At 54.9% G+C, this 22,793-nt stretch overlaps 2 protein-coding genes and 1 non-coding gene across 4 annotated transcripts; 1 reads left to right on the top strand and 2 right to left on the bottom strand.

The window, feature by feature from the left end:
- Positions 1-334: 334 nt before the first annotated feature.
- GMEB1 (glucocorticoid modulatory element binding protein 1) lies at positions 335-12,107 on the bottom strand. 2 transcript variants are annotated; one of them, XM_030964674.1, is made up of 10 exons: positions 11,708-12,107; positions 10,151-10,311; positions 9,138-9,220; positions 8,039-8,163; positions 7,142-7,245; positions 6,575-6,729; positions 5,327-5,455; positions 4,511-4,648; positions 3,333-3,446; positions 335-2,275 (listed from the first exon to the last, which is right to left on the bottom strand). In XM_030964674.1, exons 2-10 carry the CDS (start codon positions 10,276-10,278, stop codon positions 1,569-1,571), a joined length of 1,683 nt encoding a protein of 560 aa, XP_030820534.1. In that variant the 5' UTR covers positions 10,279-10,311; positions 11,708-12,107; the 3' UTR covers positions 335-1,568. The 2 variants fall into 2 exon arrangements, with proteins under 2 accessions (XP_030820534.1, XP_030820533.1); XM_030964673.1 differs by having other exon boundaries at positions 337-2,275; positions 3,333-3,455.
- Positions 12,108-12,274: 167 nt separating this feature from the next.
- Positions 12,275-22,558, top strand: LOC115912886 (discoidin, CUB and LCCL domain-containing protein 1-like). The gene is made up of 15 exons (XM_030964672.1): positions 12,275-12,374; positions 15,071-15,292; positions 17,507-17,644; positions 18,101-18,152; positions 18,337-18,409; positions 18,576-18,709; positions 18,848-18,885; positions 19,004-19,198; positions 19,898-20,019; positions 20,108-20,276; positions 20,392-20,484; positions 20,674-20,764; positions 20,952-20,989; positions 21,156-21,272; positions 21,727-22,558. The coding sequence occupies exons 1-15, from the start codon at positions 12,275-12,277 to the stop codon at positions 22,113-22,115; spliced, it is 1,971 nt and encodes a 656-aa protein (XP_030820532.1). The 3' UTR covers positions 22,116-22,558.
- On the bottom strand, positions 22,425-22,554 carry LOC115912959. The gene has a single exon (XR_004061361.1). It is a non-coding gene; the product is annotated as a U11 spliceosomal RNA (small nuclear RNA).
- Positions 22,559-22,793: the final 235 nt, after the last annotated feature.

The raw sequence follows: 22,793 nt of genomic DNA, 5'->3' as shown, positions 1-22,793 counted from the left end.
CCTTTAGGCACTGGAAGGGGCTCTGTCTCCCCAGAACCTTCTCTTCTCCAGGCTGAGCATGGGATCTGGCTCCCACAGCTGTTCCCACCTCCACTCCAAGCCAGGAAGCACTTCCCAGAGGCCAATGTCAGAGCAGCAGCGACCACTCCTCAAAAATGGAGGTTCAAGAATCCCTGCCCATCCCCTGCTCTCCCCAAGGCGGTGGAGGCACTGCCTTTCACCTCTCCAATGAAAAAATCCATTGGAGCTTAACTCCGTTTTTCCTTTTAATACAAAAAAATAGCCAGACACATCTTCTTGCCCTTCCTCCACCCTCCCCAGGTGTGTTTCCTTTGCTTAGTATTTCCAGCCAAGCAGCTCCCACCCTCCCAGCCTCCCAAATCTCCGCACCTCTGAAGCCACCCGTTGCTTTCCCCCTCCATTTTCCCAGTGTGGCAAAGCCCAAATGGATCTCCAGCCACCGGAAAAAAAAAGAGGGAAAGTGGGAAAACAGAGGGGTCCACCGTATTTCAGCAATGTGCCAGTTCTAACCCTGCCAAGAGATTACAGGAAGAAAGAAGAAAAAGTAATACAAAAATAAAACCACCAAACAAGAAGCGACAAGCACGGAGCAGCCTCAGCACACAGTGTAAACAGAAGCTGTCCTGATCCAAAATCTGTCTCTCCCAGAAAGCAACAGCACAACATGCTTTGTACACCCTGAAAGGTCCCTGGGGTGCTGAGCGCCAAGGGGGAGGACTGGGTTTGAGCTTGAGTTGATATTTTTTGCCTTATACAAAAGGCTGAAGTGATTTCGGAGTCTTCAAGTGGCATTTGCAGCACCGAGCCTTGCCAGGCAGGGAAAGGGATGGGGGAAAAGTGCCATGGGAAGAAGAGGGATTGGGATACAGGGACCCTAAGAGAAGGTCCCAGGGCTTTGCAGCTGGGAAATCTGGACAAGGGAAGGGAGAGAGCAAACAAATACAAAAAAATAGAGATATAAAAACAATTTGTGTGGAGGAGGAGAACATGGACAGTAAATTCATTGTACTGTCGGCCTCCTCAAAGCAAGAAAAATAATAAAAATCCCATTTGAGGTGACAGTGAAGGGTCTGATGGAATTCCCTTTCCCTGGGGAAAATAAAAATACAAATGAGGTACCTGTTCCACCCCAAATCCGTCACCCCTTCTCACAGCCACATCCACACTCAAGTGTTATTGTCTCTCAAATAAAGTCTCTGGGCCAGGGCAGCCCTGGAGCAGAAGCACCGAGGCATGGCTAGTTCCTCCTGGTTGGGCTGTCCAGCAGAGATTCAGTCTCTCCTTGATCCTGCCATGGGTGGTATTGTTCAGTGCTGCACTGAGACAGAGCCTTATCCATGTCTCATGTGTTTCTCCAGCTTTGTTTAAAAAAAAAAAACCAAACTTTTTACATATACATATATATATATATATATATATATATATATACACAGTACAATGAAAATATCCATGGTAACAACTGGGGTGGCTGGAAAAGATGCTTAACAAAAAAGCCTGAAATAAAACGAATTCCCAACTCTTCCCCTAACTGATGCTTGCCTTCCCCACTAGTCTTCCAAGACCACAATCTCCACATTATGGACCTGGTGCTGATGGTCTTCCACATCTCCCACCACTTTCTCCTCAGTCCTCAGCTCTGTCTCCAGGATCACAGCTTTGCCCTCTGATTCGTCTGTGTCCGCCTCAGGATCCGGCGCTGGGTCGATCTCTATGATGGTCTGCCCATCGTCCGAGGTGCCTTCCACAGCTTGGATGGTGGAAGTGATGCCAGACTCCATGGCCACTAGTTCCACAGGGTTGACCATGGTCGCCACATTGGCCAGGGCCCCGGTGTCCTGCATGGCTGCTGAGCTCAGCAGTGCCAGGCTGGAGGACGGGTGCAGGGTGACGGTGTCCGAGGAGCTGGTCTTGGAGGATGAAACCACGGTGGCATATCGGAAGAGCTGGGAGCCAGACGGCAAGGTATGAACAGTCACTGGGCTGGAGCCTTGGCTGAGGGCTGCCACTGGGATGTTGCCCATAGAGAACTGTTGTCCAACGGGCGCAATGGCAATGGGGGAGATGACAGTGAACTGAGGCTGCTGGATGGGGGTGGAAGGGCTGAGGATGGTAGCGGAGGCTGGGCGCTGCAGACGGGGTCTCTTGGGAGGCTTGGGAGTGCTCATGGGCATCAGCACCACATTCTGGATGGTTTGAGACTTGGTCTTCTGGTCCCTGGCAAGTTTCTTCTGTTCTTCCAGCTGCCGCTCCAGGTCTGCATAGGGAATGGTTGAGCAACATGTCACGGCAGGGTAAGTAGGAGCTCCTGGGGCTCCAGAACCAACCATCACTCCCACGTTTGTGACAGGAGGTCACCCAACCACCCAGCGAGCCTGATCTTGGCTTCTCCCTTGAGATCAAATGGCACTGAAGGAAAAGGCTAGGTTCTCCTGCCACCTACATAGACCTGGTCAATGTTCCAGCTGCCAGCGCCTGGTAACAGGTAACATTCCATACGTGTTGGCTACTCCTACTGACAAAGAGATGGACATTTCTGCTCCCCACAAGGTAAAACCCACCTGCAAGGGAGAGTGGATAAACCCCCCCAGGAAGCTGGAATTGCTTCCTGAGCTTGGCTGGGTCACCTCCCCAGGAGCCAAGCACCTGCACTGGGGACAGCTAGCAGGATGCCGGGGTCCATGAAACATCCCCCTCAACACTTATCAGTGGGAACATTGGGAGCCAGAAGTAGCACAGTGACCTCATTTATCCAGGGCAGCAGGGGACTAGGACATCTCATATAACAACAGATCCTACAGTACATGGTGGGGAGGGAGACACATCCAATGAGCAGCTCTGGGGATCCCAGGTCAGTCAGTGGCTTCAGCTCAGAGAAAACTGAGCAGGATACTCAATAGCACTATAAGACAAGAAGATAGCCCAGATAGCCAAGACAAGCAGAAGCTCTGCACCCCATACTCAGAGAGGCTTATTAGCTTGGGTACAGCACAACACTGTCCACGGCTCAGATGATCATGGCATAGCGCTGAGCTGGCAGGTCTTGTCCCTAATCCTGAGGGAATTGGACTGATGCCTGCAGCACCCCCGCTGCAGCAAAGGGCACAGACTTTGAGTTGTCCAAAGTCCCAAGCAATTGCTCTCTGTGAGACAGGGGAGAGAGGAAATTTCACTCAAGCCCTAAGACAGAAAAGGATTGGGATGCACTTGTTTTGGGGCAGCCTGTACTGAACACTAACCCTAATTAATTGAGGAAAAGGAAAGAGTATTCCCAAGAGTAGCAGCAGGATGTGAACTCTTGTTAGGCCCTTTACCTGCCAGTGTGTAAAGAAACTGTTCCTCTCCTTGCTCTGTCTGGTTTTTCCTGTTGTCCAGTACCTTCTTGACTGTGTCCATTAAGCCAAATGTATGGGCGACGTTGTTCAGGACTGCAGCATCTCCAAGGAAGGGGCACAGGGATGTTAAGACTTGGGCACTCAAAAGATGCTCCTGTTACACCAAATATTTTCTACTACTTTTTAAAACTCTCTCTGTTCTTTCACAAGGGCTAGCTGAAAAAAAGGAAACTCAACTCCCTCATCCTTCTGACATCCCAGGATTAAATCATCCCATTCACATGATAAATCAAATTTGACAGAGCTGTGTCACTCAAGCAGCTCCTAATTGCTGCAAATGAAAGTGTAATTTGCAATCACGGAGATACAAAGGAGCTCTCCACCTACAAACCATCACCCCCATGCTCCTGACAGTGTCATTAACATGCCAAGCTCCACAGAAAGCTGTGCAAAATGTCTGTTATAATCCACTAACTTCAATCACTCATAGTTCCCAAAACCTGACACCTATCAGACACAAAGATGGACCAGCCCAAAGTTAAATTAGAAAATTTAAAAAATATATATCCTGAGTAAAATGAAGTTTGTGGCTACATGTATGTTCTCCCAGGAAGAGCATCAACAAGAGGTGTTCACAGGGGCATGTGCCAAATCAGATTAGGGAGCCTGTTACAAGTTAAAAATAACCCTAAAAAGGGAAGGGGGATATATTTTTAACCCAGATAATTTCCCTCATCTGGTTCAGCCCCCAAAACAGGTTTTCTGGCACCAGTAAAAGCAGAATAAGAAGTGAGGGGGCAGGACCTGTTTAGGACTGCAGTGTCACAGAGAAGTGTTTGAATAACTCCAGTCCAAGTGACTCTGGGAAAGCTTCCATCAGGGCTGGGAGCTGTGGACAGTCATCTGATGGTCCGAGCGAGCTGCCAGGTTCACTTTGCTCAGGGAACAGGAGGGAATGGTGTATCCTTGTCCTTTGAAGTAAAGGCACTTCACAGCTGGGCAGGCTGAGAACACAGACTATGCTCCCACAACTCAGCTAATGAGTGGGAACTCGCTCCCCATCCTGACTCACCAGCTTCACATGCTGGAATAGACCCTTAGCACTGTTTTTTTTTTGCTTGCAACTGCCCTTTTGAGGCTTTTTCCTCACAACCTACCTGTCATCTGGAAGGGAGACTGACCCAACCGCTGCTGCACACCTCTTAGGACTTCTTCTATTTCCTTTTGGATGTTGCACACCACCTCTTCCATCAGCCCCACATCAGCTATTCCTTTCCAGAACATCAGTGTGTCCTCTGGCACAAAAGAGGAGGAAAAGTCAACATATACAAGCATTTGGCATTTTTCCCACAGGGTCACCTTAAACCTCTAAGGCAAATGTATCTTTTCAAGGTGACTACCTTTGCAAGGTAGCTTAGCTACTGGGGTGGACAGGACGTGTGAAAAAAATAACCAACCCCAAACCAAGTAAAATGGACTCAGCAAATCAGGAATAGGTTTTTAAGCAGGTCCATGACTTCCAAGGCAACATTTCACATTTTTGCAAGATGCAAAGCTTAAAATCATCATTTGAGGAAATTCTAGCTAAGCTTCCATACTGATACAAGGGGACAGAAGGCCAGAGAGACACGACAAAGAACAAACATTACTCTGCTCTTTGTTGGTTCCAGCCTGGCTCCAGGCTGGCAGATGTATTTCACATTCTTTGAATAAAACAGAAAAGCCCCTCACTGCAACCAGTAACATCTGGTCTGAGGTATTATCCATCAGCCATGAGGCCAGAGCTAAAGTCCTGCAGTGGTGAGGAGCTCCATTGGCAGAAACCCTGAATGCCTGGGTGATGCTGAAGATCTAAGAGGCTGAGGGACAGCTTTGTCATTGCCCAAACTTTACTTATTTGCAAGATTTAGGTTTCCAAAAATGTAACGGGGAGGAGAGGGGAAGAAAACACCCAACAAGCAGCCTAAGCTTACCTGAAATCTCATCCGTGTCCTTTTTCATGCCTTCCTCAGTGGCCATGGTGACAGCAGCTGTCAGAGCCGAGTTCCACTCTATCCCCTCCTCCATACTCTCCTCCGACAGTGCAATCTGGGTGATGCTCCCTGCCAGAAAGCCCCCATCAATTCACTCTGACAGCCTGAATCCCTGCTTTGCTGCCCAACCCCTCAGCCCTCCTCAGGCTCTCTTTCACCCCTTGGGTAAGGTTTATGCTTGGCTTCTTTCAACCAAACCAGTTAAAAGCAAGTATTGCTGCTTCTCATTGGAAATGTGACTGTGCAAAGCTCTGGAGCTTCTGGAGGGAAAACCATGTGCCTTGCACAGTGGAGTCCTGGCTCAAGGGAGCAGAAAGAGATCAGAATAAAGAAGGGAACAAATAAGGCTCAGCCCAGCCACCCTTCTCCCCTTGCATCATCCACAGGAAGCTCTGCACTCCTCATCCCTCATGAAATGGAGCTAGGGTCCCAGCTGGTTTATTAAAGGGAAATGGATCTGACCCAATTTAAAATTTCCAGATCAAATTTGGGACTTACCAATGTGCAGCCACTGTAAGTTGGCTATGGTGCTTTCCAAGAGAGTCTCCTTAGCCTATGGACAACTCTGCCACGTCACCCACCCAGGGGCAGAGAAATGTAACCCACCCAGCTTAACAATGGGGTACAGTTGGGAATAGTCTTCTCCCTTAACCTCAGCAAAGAGATCAATATCTGATCTGGAGCACAGGAACACTCAGAACTTACAGCTGGAATGACAATCAAATCATGTCCAACCACCACATCCTGTTCATGGATGTTCTGAAGGAGGACAGCATTTCTAAATTCACTCCTGAGACCAACTCATGCCTTTATAACAGACTCGCAAATGGGAAATATATCGGAAAATGCTGTGCAAGCTCTCACAAGTGTTTGCTCCCATGATGATCCCAGAACAAAGATCCCTGCAAGGCTCTCAATCCTTCTCCTGGCTATGAAGGCTGCCTCTCTGGAAAGCAGCTTCTTGATGCCAGCTGTTTTCCAGCCTTCCCAGTCCCGTAGAACAGAGCCCCTGACAGATGCTGCCAAGACTTCTCCAAACAGATACAAGAAGCATTTTCCTTTCCAGAAACCAGAGCAATCTCCTGGTGGGACTGCCCTGATGTGCCCGGGAAGAAGGTGTAAAGTGTGTGTAGGAGGGAGAGGAACATCAGAGGGAAGTTCCCATGGCATTGGTAACTGGTTTCCTACCATCGGCTGAGGTTGGAGTCTGCACCACGCTCTGCTGCCCCGGCACTGGTGCTCTGGCACTGCTGATCAGGAGATCAAACTTGGTGCTTCGACAGGTGTTGGTGCAAACTTTGTCGTGTTGGTAGAAGTCAATCTGCCCTGAATCCATCATCTTCCTGTGCAGGGAGTAGGGATAGAATCAGGCTCAGTTCAAATCTCAGCCTAGACACAAAAGGGAGTATTCCACCTGGGAATGCTATGGTCATGGGAAGGAAAGAGAAAAGGAGATTCCCCAGGCCACTCTGCACCCAAAAAATCTCCTGCAAGGCTTTAAAATGGCAAACACAAGAGACTCCCAGCTTCACACACACTGTTTCAGTCCTGTTCCAGCCCAGGTTCCCCAGGCGATGCCACTTCTGTCCAGGGTGAGGGATCCTGACCCTCACATCATGGGGCCAGGATCTCTGCAGGCTGCAGGTACTGTGGGCCTCCAAGAGCCCTCCTGGAGACTGCAAGGCAGACAAAATGCCTGCTGGGGGTCCTGCAGCTGCAGGGGTAGAGCCCTGAAGCTGGACAGGGGTCAAATACCTTAGCATGATTCCTCCAAGGCGAATAGCTCTCTTCCAGTCCTTCAGGGTAGACTTCCCAGCCAGGTGAACAAAGTGCTTCGGGCTAATCAGTTGGTCATTGAACTGGCAACAAGACAAGCAAAGGGTAATATCACTTGGGAGGACTGGGACATCCAATACAGCTCATGTGAGCCCCTACTTCCACCCAGAGAGAGGAGCTGCTTCTCAGACCCCTCCCAGCTTTGATCCCCTGGGCACAGCAATGCTCATAGCTCCAGGAAGCATGTCTGTAGGGATGACCTGCCAACCACAGGCATTCACAGCCCTAACCAAAAACAGCCCTGAAGGGTTTATATGAACCAAATAATCTCCTATGAACATGTAGGGTCATTTTGGAGATCATTACAGGAGGTTTCTGTTACATCCAATGGCCCAGCAGCATCCAGCTGACACAGGTCTTCCTTTGAGCATCTGTTCTGCCCTGCTCCAGTGACTTGAGTAGCTCCTGCTGAGGGGCAGGAGCACCAGGGGCTTGGCTGTCAAACTGCCATGCTCTCAAGTGGGAAAAGGTAATATCAGGATTTCCCTTCTCGATGCAACCTGCTAGCCAAGGAAGTGACAGAAGTGGAATACCAGGACACCAAGGAAAAGGGAGGAGGCAAAGCTCTGCCAGATCTCAACACATATCTCCTGCTTGCCTTCAGTCCTTCCTCAAGGGCAAATACCGCTGAAATATGAAGTGGGTGATATCCTTCCCTCCTTAATCCACTATTTGCATGCTTCTCCCCATAAAAAACAACTTTGGCACCAACAATCCAAGGACTCAGGATGAAACACAAAAACTAAGGAATTCCTGTGGAGGCCAACCAGCACACATGAAGAGCAGAAAGGAATCCACTGTGAATTTCTCCTTTACCTTCACACACTTGACATTAATTCCTGGGCAGACAAACTTCTTCCAGAGGAGGATGGCTTTGCTCTCCCCACAGGTGATGGGATAGGCAATCTCGATTTCCTCACTCGTTTCAAGGGTGCTGGGGTCTGAGGGAGGAATGGCTCAAAATGAAACTTTCCACCCAAGAGGCTCCCCACAAGGCGGGAGCTGAAACCTCATAGGTTATGAGACCTGCACTTGGGAAACCAAAAAAAAAGGGCAGATCCCAGCTCAGGATCAGTCCTCTCCATCTTCTCAGAGTTAGTTCAGCACTAACAACAATACTGCCGGCGGCCGCAACTCTAACAGCAACTGGCACCTGCTTTTTGGTATAACATTTGGCTCCAAATGAAGCTCATCTATAAGGAAACATGAAATCAGAAATCCAACGCATCTGTAAGGGGGGAGGTGTCAATGAGAACAATCTTAGTAGCAACAAAATGGTTTAAAATTTGAAGCACAGATATCTCTCAGATTTTTGCAGCTCTGTTATCTCTTTAGCAATGATATCAGATATTTACTGATAATATATTCTCTTCATGTGCAGAGTTTTTGCTAATCCTGCCAAAAGACCCAAACCGACACAGAAATCAGAACTCTAGTCAAGATCTACTGACAGCATCCAGTGACAGGAGCCTTTTTCCACACACTGCTCAGGATGGGAGAGAGCAGTTGGAGCCAACCTGCTCAGTTCTTATGAACATCCAATCCAAACCATCAGACGGCTGGTTCAGCAAAGACCCCACAACCAGAGCCTGATGCTTCAGTCACCACATCCTCATCACTATCATTCCTGCTGCCAGTGTCTGCACACTAGGACTAGGGTGACATCCCGGCTCCCCTGGACCCCATGGGAGCCCTTACCATTCATTGAAGGAGAGCCAGGATCTCACTTCCAGGACTTTGAGACCAAGCAGTAACAGCAGACTCTTATTCCAGAGAAAGCCCAGCCCCTTTACCCACATCCATGCCTGGGAATCAGCATCTGCAGGGGCAGAGCCAGAAAGAAGCCCAGCGAACTGGAGAAAACCAGCCCTGCACAGGAGGGGATTCATCCACACCAAGCTGGATGGAAACTCACCAATCCCTTCTTCCAGCTTGTGGATGGTGTGGGTTTCCACGGCCACCACAGCGGCACTGGCCTCGGAGCCCTCTTGGTAAATCCTGTGGTGAAAGCGGCCATCCATAAACAAACTATATAAATCATGGGAAATTAGGATTCACAGGGTTAAAAAAAAATCAGTAAATTTCTTTTTGCCTGTCCTCAAGGGACATTAATTTTGTCTGATACAGTTGCAATCACCTGGAATTTTTTGGTGAACACTAATAAAACAAAACACTAATAATCCCAAGGGCTGATAGATGCAGAGGTATTCCCAGTACTGTCATCCCACCCTCCACTCTGCCAGCACCACTGAGGCAGCTCTTCAGGCTTCCCTGTGCCCTTTCCTTTGCCCTTGGTCACCCTCGACATAGGAAGCAGAGCCCAGTGTCCTAGGATTTCCCTTCCAGCCCTGCATGACACTGCAACACAGATGACCACAAAGGGAAGCCACTGTCAGGCCCACAGTCACCCTGCCCCTGCAAATATTATCAAATTAGAGCCAGTTTTTTTTTCCATCCTGATTGATCTAGAGTGAAGATGAAGCCACTCGCTGCAGCAGCTGCCAGGGAGCTACAAAATTCCCTCCACATCCCAGCCCCACTTTATTTTAGAAGAGGATTATTTTAGGAGAGAGCTGGCACAGTGGCACATGAAGGTCTGAACACACAGACCACCACATCCAGCACCTGCAGTGTGGCAAAAACTAACCCAGGGACTGGAGAAGGAAGAGAGAGACTGGGACAGCACTGCTTCCACAATCTGGGAGCACTGCACCAACACAGCCTTGCAGGACAATTTCAGCCCTCGGAGGCCCCATGACAACCATACACACAAAAGATTTAATCTGTTGTATTTTCTCTCTCCCCTTCATGGCACAAAACTGATGCAGATCTGGAAAACACAGTGACACTCTGTACCCACACCATGAAAACCCACAGGGCTCCCCCCCATCCCACCTCGCACCTCCCAGGTAGTACCATCCTACTCACCCTTGCTGCACCGGCTGGAGCTGCAAGATCACTTGGGTTTTGGTATCCTCTGGGCTCTCCCCTTCATTCCCGTCACTTGGTACAACCACCACATCACCCACAGGGACGCTCACCTCGGCATTCGCCATCTCTCACATGAATGTGGCAAGGTTTTCTCCTCCCTGTGGATCACGAGAGCTGGGAACAGATCCCAAAGGCAGATCCCCCCAGTGTCATCCCACTCATAACTTCCCGAGCCAGCAGCTCTTTCCAGCTCTGAACTCCCAGCCTGGCACCAAGGAAGAGACCCACATTGGTGGGTTTTGGCAAGAGTGTATTTTCAACACAGAGCTTCTCCTACTGGCCCTGGACAGCAGTGCCTCCAGCCACCCCTGGAATGCTCTGGTCCACCCCTGGCATGCTCTGATACCTCACTACCCGGAACATGCCTGTGGATGATCCTTCCCAGGAGAAGCTGGTGTCAAGGTGTGGTGTTAACACAGGAGGACCTGACAGGGGGTCCCGGAGAAGCTGCACTCCCAGGGGATGTGCCTATGGTTGTGCACATGGGACAGAGGTAGTTTGGTTACAGTGTGTGGCTGAAGGTCATCCCTGCAAGCCTGAGGTCTACAAGCTGCTGGGAAAGCCAGTCTCAGAATCGTGGAATGGTTCAGGTAAGAAGGAACTTGAAAGCTCATCTCGTCCCACCTCCGGCCAAGGACAGGGACACCTTTCACTCGACCAGGTTGGTCCAAGCCCCATCCAGCCTGGTCTTGGACACTTCCAGGGATCCAGGGGCAGCCAGCTTCTCTGGGCAACCTATGCCAGGGCCTCACCACTCTCATAGGGAACAATTTCTTCCCAATATCCCATGTAAATCTCAGAGATTTCAGGTCAGGATCTCCTGGTGAGTGACAGGGGCTTCGGTATTCCCTGGTTGGGATACACCAGGACAAACCTGGGGAGCCGCCGACACCGGGGCCACGCACCCACCCGGCTCCAGGAGTGGGACTCCCGCGGTTTCCCGCACCTCATCCCGCACCGGGGGACAGACAGAGCCACCCGGGACCTCGAGAGAGACGGCAGAGCTTCGCCAGGATATCTGGCGCGGGGGGGGTCAATAGGACACGGACAAATCGCGGCGGCGATCACGCCGAGGCCTTAAGGGAGAACGGGGGAGCTACACAAGAGAACCCAGCCCGCCCCCGCGGGGTCTCCGGGCGGCGGCTCGGGGGTCGCCGCCTCCCCCGCACCGGGGTCGAGAGGTCACGTGACACAGAACCCGTGGGACCACCCCGCGGCGCGCACGGCGGCGAAGGGGCGTGGCCTGCCCGGGGGAGGGGGCGTGGCCTCGGCCCCCCTCCCCACGGCGCTGGCTACCCCCCGCTGCCCCCCCCCCACCCCCCACCCCGAGCGGCGCGCGCGCGACGCCCGCCCTCGCGGCAGCGGCGGCGGCACGTACGGCGGCGACCCCTCCCTCCCCTCTCGGCGGAGCCAGGCCCCCTCCCGTCCTGCCCCGCCCCTTCGCGCCGCATGGCCCCTCCCGGCCCCCGTAGCGCGGCGCCGGCTGGGCCTTACCGTCGGCGAGCGGCCGAAACCGGGGGCTGTGGGACGGGGGAACGGGGGGATGGGGAGGGGGGAGGCGGGCCGGGCAGCAGCAACGCATGCGCAGTGCCCGCCGCGGCCTCGGCCGCCAGCACTTCCGGCCGCCGCCTGCCTTAAAGGGGCCGACCGGTGAAGCACGCGGCGTTTTGCTGCTCCCTGGCGGCCGCCGGCAGTATTGCCTTCGCGGCGTCACCCACCAGCCCAAGCCAGGAGTTGCCGGCGGGGCTGTCACGGCGAAGTTCGCTCCCCCCCGGTCACAGCAGAGAGACGTGGAACGCACTACAGGGCATCTCCCGCCCCGCCCCAAGCCAGCCCCGGCGGGACCACCGGGACCTCCCACGGCCGGCCTGCCGAATCTCCCACTGCACCGGCGTGCGTGCCGGTCGACTGACAACGACTCTGACCAATGGTGACGCGGGGTCGGGCGGTGACAGCCAATGGGGGCGCCCAATGGGGGCGTGGTAGGGCGGAGAAGGGCGTGGCCGCGGCGACGGCGCTGCGGAGCCGTGGCGGGGCCAGGGTGGCGGCGGAGGGAGGAGGATGCGGGCGGGCGGTGGGGCGGCGGAGGGGGTGCTGATACTGGTCTGCCAGTGCCTCCTGCTCGGCTCTCTGGGGCTGCGCTCGGCCGGCGCACAGGACGGTGAGTGCTGATTGCGGAGCACCGACCGGCAGCGGGACATCCCATACCGGGACGCGGCACCGGGAGCCCCACTCCCACCGGTGCCGTCGGAGCTTCTGCTTCGCTCGCCGGGATGGGACCGGAACTTGGTGCGGTATGGGGACTGGGAAGGGGGACCGGACGGGCTCGCCTCTGCCCCGGGACGGGCTCTTCGCTGTGTCTGGACCGGGATCGAATCAAGATGGGCTCACGGGATCGGTTCCCCGCTGTGACCAGAGCAGACCACACCGGCACAGGGTCGTCATGGTGCGCCTGCCCCGGTTCTTTTCCTGAACGGGATCTCTGCCATCCCTCTGTCCCGGTACCGACCCGGGACAGGGTCCTTGCCGGCCCTTTGCTCCGGTACCGAACCCAAACAGAATCCTCGCCATCCCTCTGTCCCGGTACCGGACTGGACGGGGTCCCCGCCCTCCATCTGTCCTGGTACTGGTCCGGGACGGGGTCCCCAGTATCCCTCTGCTCCGGTACAGGACGGACGACCTCTGTCCCTGCTCCCACCACCCCCGCATCACGCCGGTCCTGCACCAGCCCATTTTCCCCGCAGCCCCCTTAGCTCTCTCTGTCCCTGCCCCCCGGTGGCGACTACGCCGGGGGTCCCGAGAGTCCCGCGTTCGGCTCCATCCCGCCTGCAGGGCTTTCCTGGGGAACCCCTAATCCACTGGTTAAGAGGATCGCTGAGGTTTACGTGCAGAGCCGGGCAGTGACCTCCATCCCGGGAATGCCACTCCCGGGGAATTTGTAGCCGCGGGGTCCAGGACGACCCCGAGGAAATGTTCACCCAAACAAACAAACCTTTGATCCCAAAGTTCATGTTTCCCGGTGTCACTCGTCCCCAGCTCATCCAAGAGCGAGGCAACAACGATGGGTCATCCAAAGCATTATTCCCGAGGGGAAACTGAGGCACGGGAACAGGCTGGGATCACTGGAGCAGAATCCCAGTACGTTCCCGGTCAAAAAGTGTGGTTTGGGGCACATCATGCAACGGGTTTCCACCGGATCCCCAAACCACTGGTGGACACGGGGAGCTTTCCCAAGGCCAGCAGCATGATCTCAGAGGCAGGAATGTGCCGGGCTTTTGTCGGAGCATCGCCCTGTTGTGTCTTTCTTGCATCCTGTGAGAAAGCAAACAAATCCCTGGCAGGAATGATCCCAGCGAGGCCAGGCTGAGTTCACCCTCGCCCACTGGAAATCCAGTTTTCACATTTTTTGGGAGGGGAGTAAAGTTTCTGTGGCTGGGGGCAAGTCCCCCGTGGCTCTGTCTTGGCTATTCCTGGCCCCTCGGTATCATCTTTGGAGCCAAATTCCCAGGAATGCCTGCATCTCTCAGTTTATCTCTGGCATTCCCTCTCGACACGCGCTAGTCACACTCAGGATGTTTTCAACAAAGATTTCCTTTCCTTGGATGTGTTTTTTCTGGAATGGGTCCCCACAACTTCTCTGCACTACCAGTATGGATATAGAGCTGGGGGGTCCATCCAAGACCCCCCAGTTGGGCTCACATGTCCAGCTGTCCTGGCCATAGAGGGTTTTCCATGCAGATCCCAGTGGCTTCAACTTTCTGTGCTAGAAACTCCCCCTCAGATACCCTAAATTTCTCTCCCCCAGCAGAGCATCCCTTCTGGGAGCTATTGTCCTAGCAGCCCTGGGGTCCCTGCTGCCCCCCCAGCCCCCACTCTTGGAGGGCCTGATCCTTCCCAGCTCTGTTCTGTCAGTGGACACTGCCCAGAAAGGCAAAAAAGTTGGTGATTTTTCCCAGTCCCACAGAATAAACCTCCCCCAGTTTGGATGCAAGCCCTTCCCACAGGCTGAGGAGGAGAGGACTCTGTGCTGGGGCTGGCATCTTTCACTGCCAGCCCCCTGGTTTTTATTCCTGTAGGATTTTCCCTTGCTGGCGCTTTGTGTTGTCTCCCAGTGACAGCAAGGGGAGCCAAGGCTGGGTAATTCTATGCCCACCGTCCCTTTTCTTTCTGGCTGTGCCAGGATTATGCTTGGCAGGAGCAACAGCTTTTGGGGGATGTGAGGAGGAGGTGTTGAGCACTGGACCCCTACAAATGCCTGGCCCACACAGTGGGGCTAAGTGGTGCTTTCCCCCTTTCCCTGCACCCCAATTCTGCCCAGAAATTATGGCCAGGTCTCAATGCCTGATGCTTTCAGCTTATTTCCAGGCTATTCCCTCATGCTCAGAGGCAGTGAGCCCAGAGAAAAGCCCCTTTTGTGGTGAGTCTGGCATCACCCTGGGAAAGATGCAATGGGGATGCAGCTGCCCAAGGTTATCCTCAAGGTCAAGGCTGCAGTCAGGGGTTCCTGGGGCTGCTCAGTGCTGTACAGCCCCATGGAGTGGGGATATTCTCTCCTTGAATCCTTTTATATCCCCCCAAATCGGGGTTGTCCTGGACTGGAGGATGTAGAGGAGCTGGAGGTAGAGGGTCATGCTGGGTGGCTGTGGGGGAAGCTATGGCAGCTTCATCCCTGGATTCCCATGTGGACAGTTCCCAGTGCCAGGAGCATCCAGAAAAGCCACCAGAAAATAATGCTTTGGATGAGGAAAACATCTGAAGAGGCTGCAGGTGCCCAGGGGTTGTTCTGGGGGCTTCACCAAGGGGGAAAACTGAGGCAGGGAACAGCCTGTCTGAGCACTATCCCCGGTGTGTCTGCAGGAAACGGCTGTGGCCACACGCTGCTGACACCCCACAGTGGCACCCTGAGCTCCAAGAACTACCCAGGCACGTATCCCAACCACACCATGTGTTGCTGGCGGCTCCAAGCCCCCCCGGGCTCCTCCCTACTCCTGGCATTTGGGGATGTGGATCTGGAGCCCTCAGAGCACTGTGCCCGCAGCTCCTTGCTGCTTGCTGACCCCCAGACTGGCACTGCCTACGGTAAGGGGGTCCTGGGGGAATGGAGGCAAGGGTGATACAATGTTGTGGATAGGGAGAATATCAGGAAAATCTGGGGTTTTAGCTGATTTCATCATGAGGAGGGAGAACATCTAAGGAGGGAGGTAAACAAGTGGGGCAGTATCCAAGGAGGGGGATATCCAAGGAGGGGGTATCCAAGGAGGGGAATATCAGAGGACAAGGGGTATCTGGTATGCGATGAGTGGGTTATCCAAAGAAGAGAAATATCCAAGGAAGCGGATACCCAAGTAGTGGGGGTGGGGATACCCAAAGATAAGGGTCGATATCCAGGGAGGAGGATATAGAAGGAGAGTAATATTTGCGAATGGGAATATCTGAGGAGGTGGGTACCCAAGGAGATGATTATTGCAAAGCCTGGGGGGAAACTGCCCAGCTGGGACCAGATGCAGCCACTGAATAATTAATTTGTCGGCCCAGCCACTGCCCGAACACTTCCAGGATTTTCCCAGACAGATTTAATGGTCTTGGAGGGATTTGGCAGCACTGGGAACATGACGAATGCTGAGGAAAACATCTTGGGGGTGGGGGGAAGAATCAAGTGGTGGGGTGGGATGGAGGAGCAGCGCTGGTGAGGGGCAGGGGCTGGACAGGAGATGCAATGGGAAATGCGGGATCGAAAGGAGCTGGCTTGGATCCATGGGACTCGGAGCTTTCCCTGTTCTTCAGGGCTTTCACCCTTTCTGGGCTGGTTCCCAAAGGGGTGACAGCACGCAGGGTCCCTGGACCCCATCCACTCTGCTGTGGTGTCAGGGACATAATTGTCCCTAAAGCTAAGAGACATCCTGGCCCCATGCTGAGATACAGCAATGTGGAAAAGGGGGGGGAATCCCAGATGATGCTCTTGGGGGGCTGGGGGAGGTGGCCAGGCACCCACAGACCCTTTGGGTGCCACCAGAGCCATGCCAGCATGACACAGAGCTTGGGTTCCACTCCCTCTCCCGTGGCTGACACTGGTCCTTGAGAAGTTCCAGATGTTTTCTGGGAAGTGGCTGGAGCAGGCAGAGGCTGTGGGCTCCTTCCCTGACTCAGAGCTGGTATCTGGCCCCTGGCCTGATTCTGCTGGGATGTGGCAGGGTCTCCATGAGAGTGGCAGCCTCTGGGGCTCAGCTGAGAGGTCGCCAGCTCCCAGGGTATCACCGAGATCCATACAGAGGTGGCATCAGTGACCCAGGGCAGCGCTGCCATCTGGCAACCAGTGGAAGGGAAATTTGCATGGGGCTCATCTGCATCTCATCTGCATATGGTGCAGATCTCAGTTCTATCACATATGTGAGATCTCTGCGCACACATGTGTCCCACATCCCCTGGGATCGACCTCCTGGTTCAATATGACCCAGGCAGGATGAGGGTGTGGGTCAGGGTAGAGAAACTGAGGCACAGGGGGAGTTGTCACCAGCAGCCCCAGGGGAACACAGGGACACAGTTCCCTGTCCCCAGGACAACGATGGCATTTGCTCAAAACACCTCTGGGTGTCCAGAGGCCCAAGTGATATGCATGATACAGAGCAGAGCGATGCAAGGGACGGGGGTGGTGGCAGTCCAGGGAGTGGGGCCACGTTCTGTCCCCAGCTGGAACCAGAGATGTCCCTAAGGAATCCGCCTGCCTGCTAAGCCAAAGTTTTAATCAGGGAGATAGAATTGCAAATTAATGTGGATTAAATGGGGGGAGGGGGCAGTTTAGGAGGCAGCTTCAGCAGCACCTATGAAAGGGGGCATGTGGAGGAGACAAGGACACGGCTCCCATTATGGGGTCTTGTGGGGTGATGCCATGTGTACCAGTCCCTGCAGTGGGGGATGTGGTGGCAGGTGCCCAGTGAGGGCAATGGAGCCACACTGGGGCTGGGACCAGCCTGGGCAGGGGACCATCTGTCATGATGTTGCCCTGGCCTGGGACCACCCTGGGTGTGGGACTATCCCAAAACATGAAACCATCTTCAAGATGGGACCAGCCTGGCATGGGTCCATGCTTCATGGGACCACCCTTCAGCACTCTGGTGGGGATGGGTCACTCTGGGTGTGGAACAACTCTGGGACAGCCTGAGCACAGCCCAAATGCCTGAGCCCCCCTGGCCGTGGTGAGGGCCAGGCCAGGGGAGGTGAAGTCCTGGGGTCTAGGTGTCGAAGTGTGTCTCCAGGGACCCCAAATCCTCTCCTTGGTGCCATCCCTGCTGGCAGGGCCCTACTGCAGGAACTCCGTCCCTTCTGCCCCACTCCTGGTGACAAACTCCAGCACTGTGACCGTCCTGTTCAACAGCACCAGCCACCGCTCGGGACGAGGCCTCCTCGTGTCCTATGCCACCTCACAGCACCCAGGTATGGGGGCAGCATCCCCTGGGATGCAGAGACACCCCTGGGATGTGTCCTGGCCCATGCAAGGACGTGAAGGAAGCTCCTTGCTGACTCCAGGATGAGCTTCCATTGCCCTGAGCTCCCGAACTTCCATGTTCTCCCTGGCTGGGGGCAAACATGGGAGACCCGCAGGCCATACAGCCAGCTGGGACCCCTTTGAGAACCCTGAACCCCCAAGTCAGGTGGCACCCCAATATCAGGCAGAGCCACAGGCAGCATAGATTGTGCCACGGGGCCAATGGCTGCAGGGACCAAGGGGCCATCCCTCCCTGCCCCTCCAGACACGTGGGCATGAAGGGCAGAACCCAAGTGAGGAACAGGATTCAGTTGGGAAGGGGAATGGAGTGCCCTGAGGCAGAAGTGGGTATGTGCTGTGGGGCAGGTGGGGATCCCTCACCCTGGGGTGTTCCTGCCTTGCAGACCTGATCTCCTGCCTAGTTCGAGGCACCCACTACACCCAGGAGTACATCAGGTGAGTGGTCGGGGTGGGGAATGGTCCCATGTTGGTGTCCCCTGCTGCAGGGTCCCTATCAGTCCTGGTTTCATCCCCATCCCTCTCCTGACGTACAGCTCCGGTGGGATGGGGAGCAGAGTGGGTATGAAGAGGGGGTTTGGATGGGAGGGAGCCCTGACCCACCCCTTACCATGTGTTTCAGTGTGTACTGCCCCGCGGGCTGCAAGGACATCCATGGGGACATCTGGGGCAACCCAAGCCAGGGCTACCGGGACGTAAGTGTGGGCACCATGGTGCACCTGCTGGGGATGGTCCCCACAGCATGTGTGGCCACTGCTTGTCACCCTCAGCAACCCAGAGGTGATGAGTGTGGCCTTGGGGTGCCCCACGGGGAGCTCAGGCCTGCCGTGGGGGGCTGCCCTTACTCCCCACTCCCTGCAGACATCGGTGCTGTGCAAGGCAGCTGTGCATGCTGGGGTGATTGCGGATGAGCTGGGAGGGCAGGTCACCCTGTCCCGAGAGAAGGGGATCACGCTCTATGAGTCGGCCTTTGCCAATGGGCTCCGCTCCAAAAGGTGGGTGAGGCGTGGCTGGACTGCACCCCCCATGGAGCTGTGGCACCCACCCACACTGACACTGGGAAACTGCCACCCCTCAGACACCCTAGGGTTTGTTCACCCTGTTTGATGCTCCTCCTGCTTTCTTCCACACAGGGGATCTCTCTCTGAGAAGCGACTTGTATTCCACAAAGGTATTTTTTTCCCATTTCCCTTGAAATTAAGGCAGGATTTTAGCTGTCAGACCTGCTGCCACCCCCCTGTGCCTAGTTGGGATTTCGAGGTTCCCAGTGTGCTGTCTCCTGTCCCCAGCCTGTGATGATGTGCTGGAGGTGGTCACCTTCAATGCCTCATCCTGGTGGCATGAGGTGGATGTGCTGGGCCAGGACCGAGCCTGGGTGGCCGAACGGGCAGCACTTAGCACCACTGGCCACTCCTGGGCAGCTGAACCCGGTGCCAAGGCTGCCTGGCTGGAGCTGGACCTGGGCACCCGAAGGAATGTCACAGGTGAGAGTTGGCCATTAGAGGGGGACAACAGCTGCCTGTGTCCCCATGCTACCCTGATCACTGTCCTCCCGCTGTGCCAGCTTCACTGATCCCCACAAAAATGCCCAGGGCAGTTGCACCTCCATAATTCCCAGGATACACTGGAGTTCATTGTGCCATGGTTTTACTGGTGCAAACAGGGATGCAGAGCACACCAGCCCCTCAGGCTGCTCCTGTCCTCCTTTTGTTCCTTTGCCCCCCTCATCTGCAGCCATTTCTGGGATGAACAAGTTAATATTATGCTCTTGCATCTGGTGCCAGTGAGCATCTTTTGTGCGGCCCGAGCCTACCAAAAGCAGGGGCTTTATGTGCCAGCGACAAGCGACTGCAGCGAGGAAAATGGGAACATTGTCCAGCCAGAGGCTGGAGGAGGGAGGAATGCAGGGCTAGCAGCCAGGGCTGGAGGTTATCAGTTCGTGGGGGCAGACCAGAGTATCCCACACTGGAATCTGCCACGCAAATCCCCTCCCAGGGTCAGAAGGATCCCCCTCTGCCAGGTGACATGTCCTGCCCTACTAGTCCTTTCCCAGCTGGGTCTTGAGTATCTCAGAGATAAAGGGCTATTCCAGATGGGAGAAGAGGGCAGTGGGGTAGAGAGCAGCCCTTCCCCAGCCCCACAACCCCTAACTGACAGCAGGGAACTCCCTCCTGCATTCATAGGCATCATCACAAAGGGCTCCTCTGAGCAGCACGACTACTACGTGACGTCCTACCATGTCTCCTCTAGCCGTGACGGGAAGAATTGGAGACCCTACAGAGGCAGCAGTGGTCAGGAGGACAAGGTGGGCATGTGGAGAATATCCCTGAGCAGGCTGAGACCCCCTGCCAGTGGATATTTAGCCACTGGCGCCTCTTCACCCTCTCTGGTAGGTGTTTGAAGGAAATGCTGACAGCCAGGGGGAGGTCTCTAACGCCTTTATCCCCCCCATCGTCGCCCGCTACATCCGTGTCACACCGCAGAGTTGGCACCAGCGTGTTGCCCTGAAGGTGGCCCTGACGGGCTGCCAGCTGGCACGGGTCCGCATACCCCGTCCCTATGGTGAGACCCTCCACAGGAGCTCACACCCCCATATCTGAAACATCTTCCTGGGACCTTCACCTTCCTGTGCACCCTGTGGTGGTTCCACAGTAACGGTCCCTGCTCTGTCCTGTAGTGCCCAGTGTCCCCAAGGAGGTGCTTGAAGCCACCAGCCACCCAGCCAGCCGCACCCCCATCCCTGGCATTGCCCTGCACCCGGAGAAGGCAGGTGGGTGCCATGGGGGGGCTGTCCTTGGGGTGCAGCATTGTCTTTTGGTGTTCAAGGTGCCACTGGGGCTTCATCCCACCGTGGGTACACATTTTTCTCCTCTAGTGGCCCCAGGTGGGCTTCTGGCACTCATGGGTGCAAAGGGGTGGGATAGGGGCCCAGGGCACTGACACTGCCCTCCCTCCCTAGGCTCCACACTGCTGGTGATGCTGCTTATTGGAGGCTTTGTGCTTCTCTGCTCCTGCCTCCTGCTCCTGGCTTTCCTCTGCCACAGGAAGAGGTTGGTCCTGCCTTGTCCCCTGCTTTACCCTGGGGGACTCAGCATCACCTCCCCAAATTCCAGCAGCTTCATCTAGCTGCTCACCAGGTCCCAAGGGGCCCCTAAGGCAATGGGTGTGAGGAGGTAGGTGGTGGTGGGCACAGGGTAGCTGGGACCTCTTGTCTTATCTTGCATCTCCCCTTGGCAGGAAGTCAACAGTGGAGCTGAACTGCGGGATCACAAAAGGTAAAAGGGTTCACAACTTCTCCCTAAAATCAGGGGTCTGTGTGCCGTGGGGTGCAGCTGGTTTAACTGATGCTGCTGCCAAGCTTGGACTTGTTCCACGCCCCAGGGATACCTGCACGTCCAGGTGACAGTCTGTGACAACCAAGGCTTTCCTCTCCCTGTCCAGGGTACCCCAAGCTGGAGTCGAGCCAGGTCTGCTCCCTGCAGAGCCTGCCAGCCCCCAGCCTGGCCTCCTTCCCCATGGCCCCCACACCAGGGGATCTCAGCTGGACCCCTTCATCAGGTAACAGGGACATCAGGGCAGGAACTGGTCCCTCAGCCCAGAGCTGGAGCCAAATCTTCCCAATTGTACCTCCTTCCCCATTCTGGTCTGACCCCTCCTGCATCGTGGACCTGTGCAACAAGAAGGCCCTGATAAATTAGACATGCCCATTTAATTATTATAATTAATTATTATCATTTATTGTAATAGCACCACACATTATTTAGTAGTAGTAAGTAGTCCACCTCAATTACAGCTGTTGGCACTGGAGGGTGGCTGGGGACAGCAGGAGCCCCTCTCTGTGGTGTGGCAAAGGAATGTGGGGTCTCCATGGGTGGGTACCCTGTGTTGGGTGGGTTTTAGCAGTTTTTCTATCCCTGAAAGTCCAAACATGCTCAGTTTTTCAACCAACCTCACCCACCTCTGCTGCAGCACCACCACCCACCTTCCTGACATGGCAGCCTCCCTGTTTCAGAGTACACTGAGCCAGACCTGGTGCAGGTGAACCCCAGCAGCCAGACAGGTCCCTCCACCTTCAAGCCACTCTTAGAAGAGGGCTACACTCTACCACTGGTCCTGAACCACTACGACATCCCAGGGAAGCACAATGAGTATGCGGAGCCACTGCCGCCAGAGCCTGAGTACGCCATGCCATTCAGTGAGCCGGAGCCTGCCGGGATGCACCGCAGCACTTGCATCATCACAGGACCTGCCGGATGCTCCCTGGTGCAGTACCAGACCCCTGCCCTGCGGCCCGGGGAGCTGCCAGCTGCGGTGGAGGAGACTGGCACCCCCTATTCTGAGGGGTCCCGTGGGTGGCCTAGGCACTGTCCCCTCGCACACGTGTACCATGAAGCTTTGTGAGGAGGGGAGTACAGCAGCACGGTATTGGGCAGGGGGGAAAGCGTGTAAGGGAGGACCTTCCCCGCGCTCGCAGTGGGCTTTTTAAAAGTAATCATATGTAAATATATGCTTTATATATAGAAAGACAGATATGGAGTGGAGTGCCTTGCATCGCCTGGTGGCCGCGGATGCAACCAATGCACCCGCGCCAGAGTGTTACAGTCCTTGTCCCACCTTTCCCGCCGTCCGTGGTGTCTCGGCTCCAAGCGCCAGGAGCCCCTCCCAGCTGCAAACGCCGCTGGCAGGCCATTCTCTGTCGTTTACCGATGCCGGGGTGCCGGAACAGGCGGTTACCGGCAGCCCTCCCTCACAAAAATTGTGCTTCCGAAATCTCTTGATGTCGATTCCGCGGGGGTGGCGCGCGACCCTCCCCGTGCCACGCACGGCAGAAGCCCTTTTTGAATCAACGCTCACGCCCCACCCACCACCGGAGAGCGCCGGTGTACCGGCTAGGACAGGGCGACAGACGTCTCAGCTACTAAACATGATGATCGGTATGTCTAGGCTTTCATCCGTCCTCAACTCATTTCTTATTGCCATTTCTGTGGTTTTCCCTCAAAAAAGCGCCGTTTTCCCCGCTTTTTAGCCGGCCAGGGTTATGCAAATCGCGCGGGGCATGCTGGGCACACCTCTTTCCTG

Source organism: Camarhynchus parvulus, chromosome 23, assembly GCF_901933205.1.
Source record: "Camarhynchus parvulus chromosome 23, STF_HiC, whole genome shotgun sequence".
Taxonomy (NCBI): domain Eukaryota; kingdom Metazoa; phylum Chordata; class Aves; order Passeriformes; family Thraupidae; genus Camarhynchus; species Camarhynchus parvulus.
Note: the sequence above shows the minus strand (reverse complement) of the source record. Positions and strands in the feature narration are given on the sequence as shown.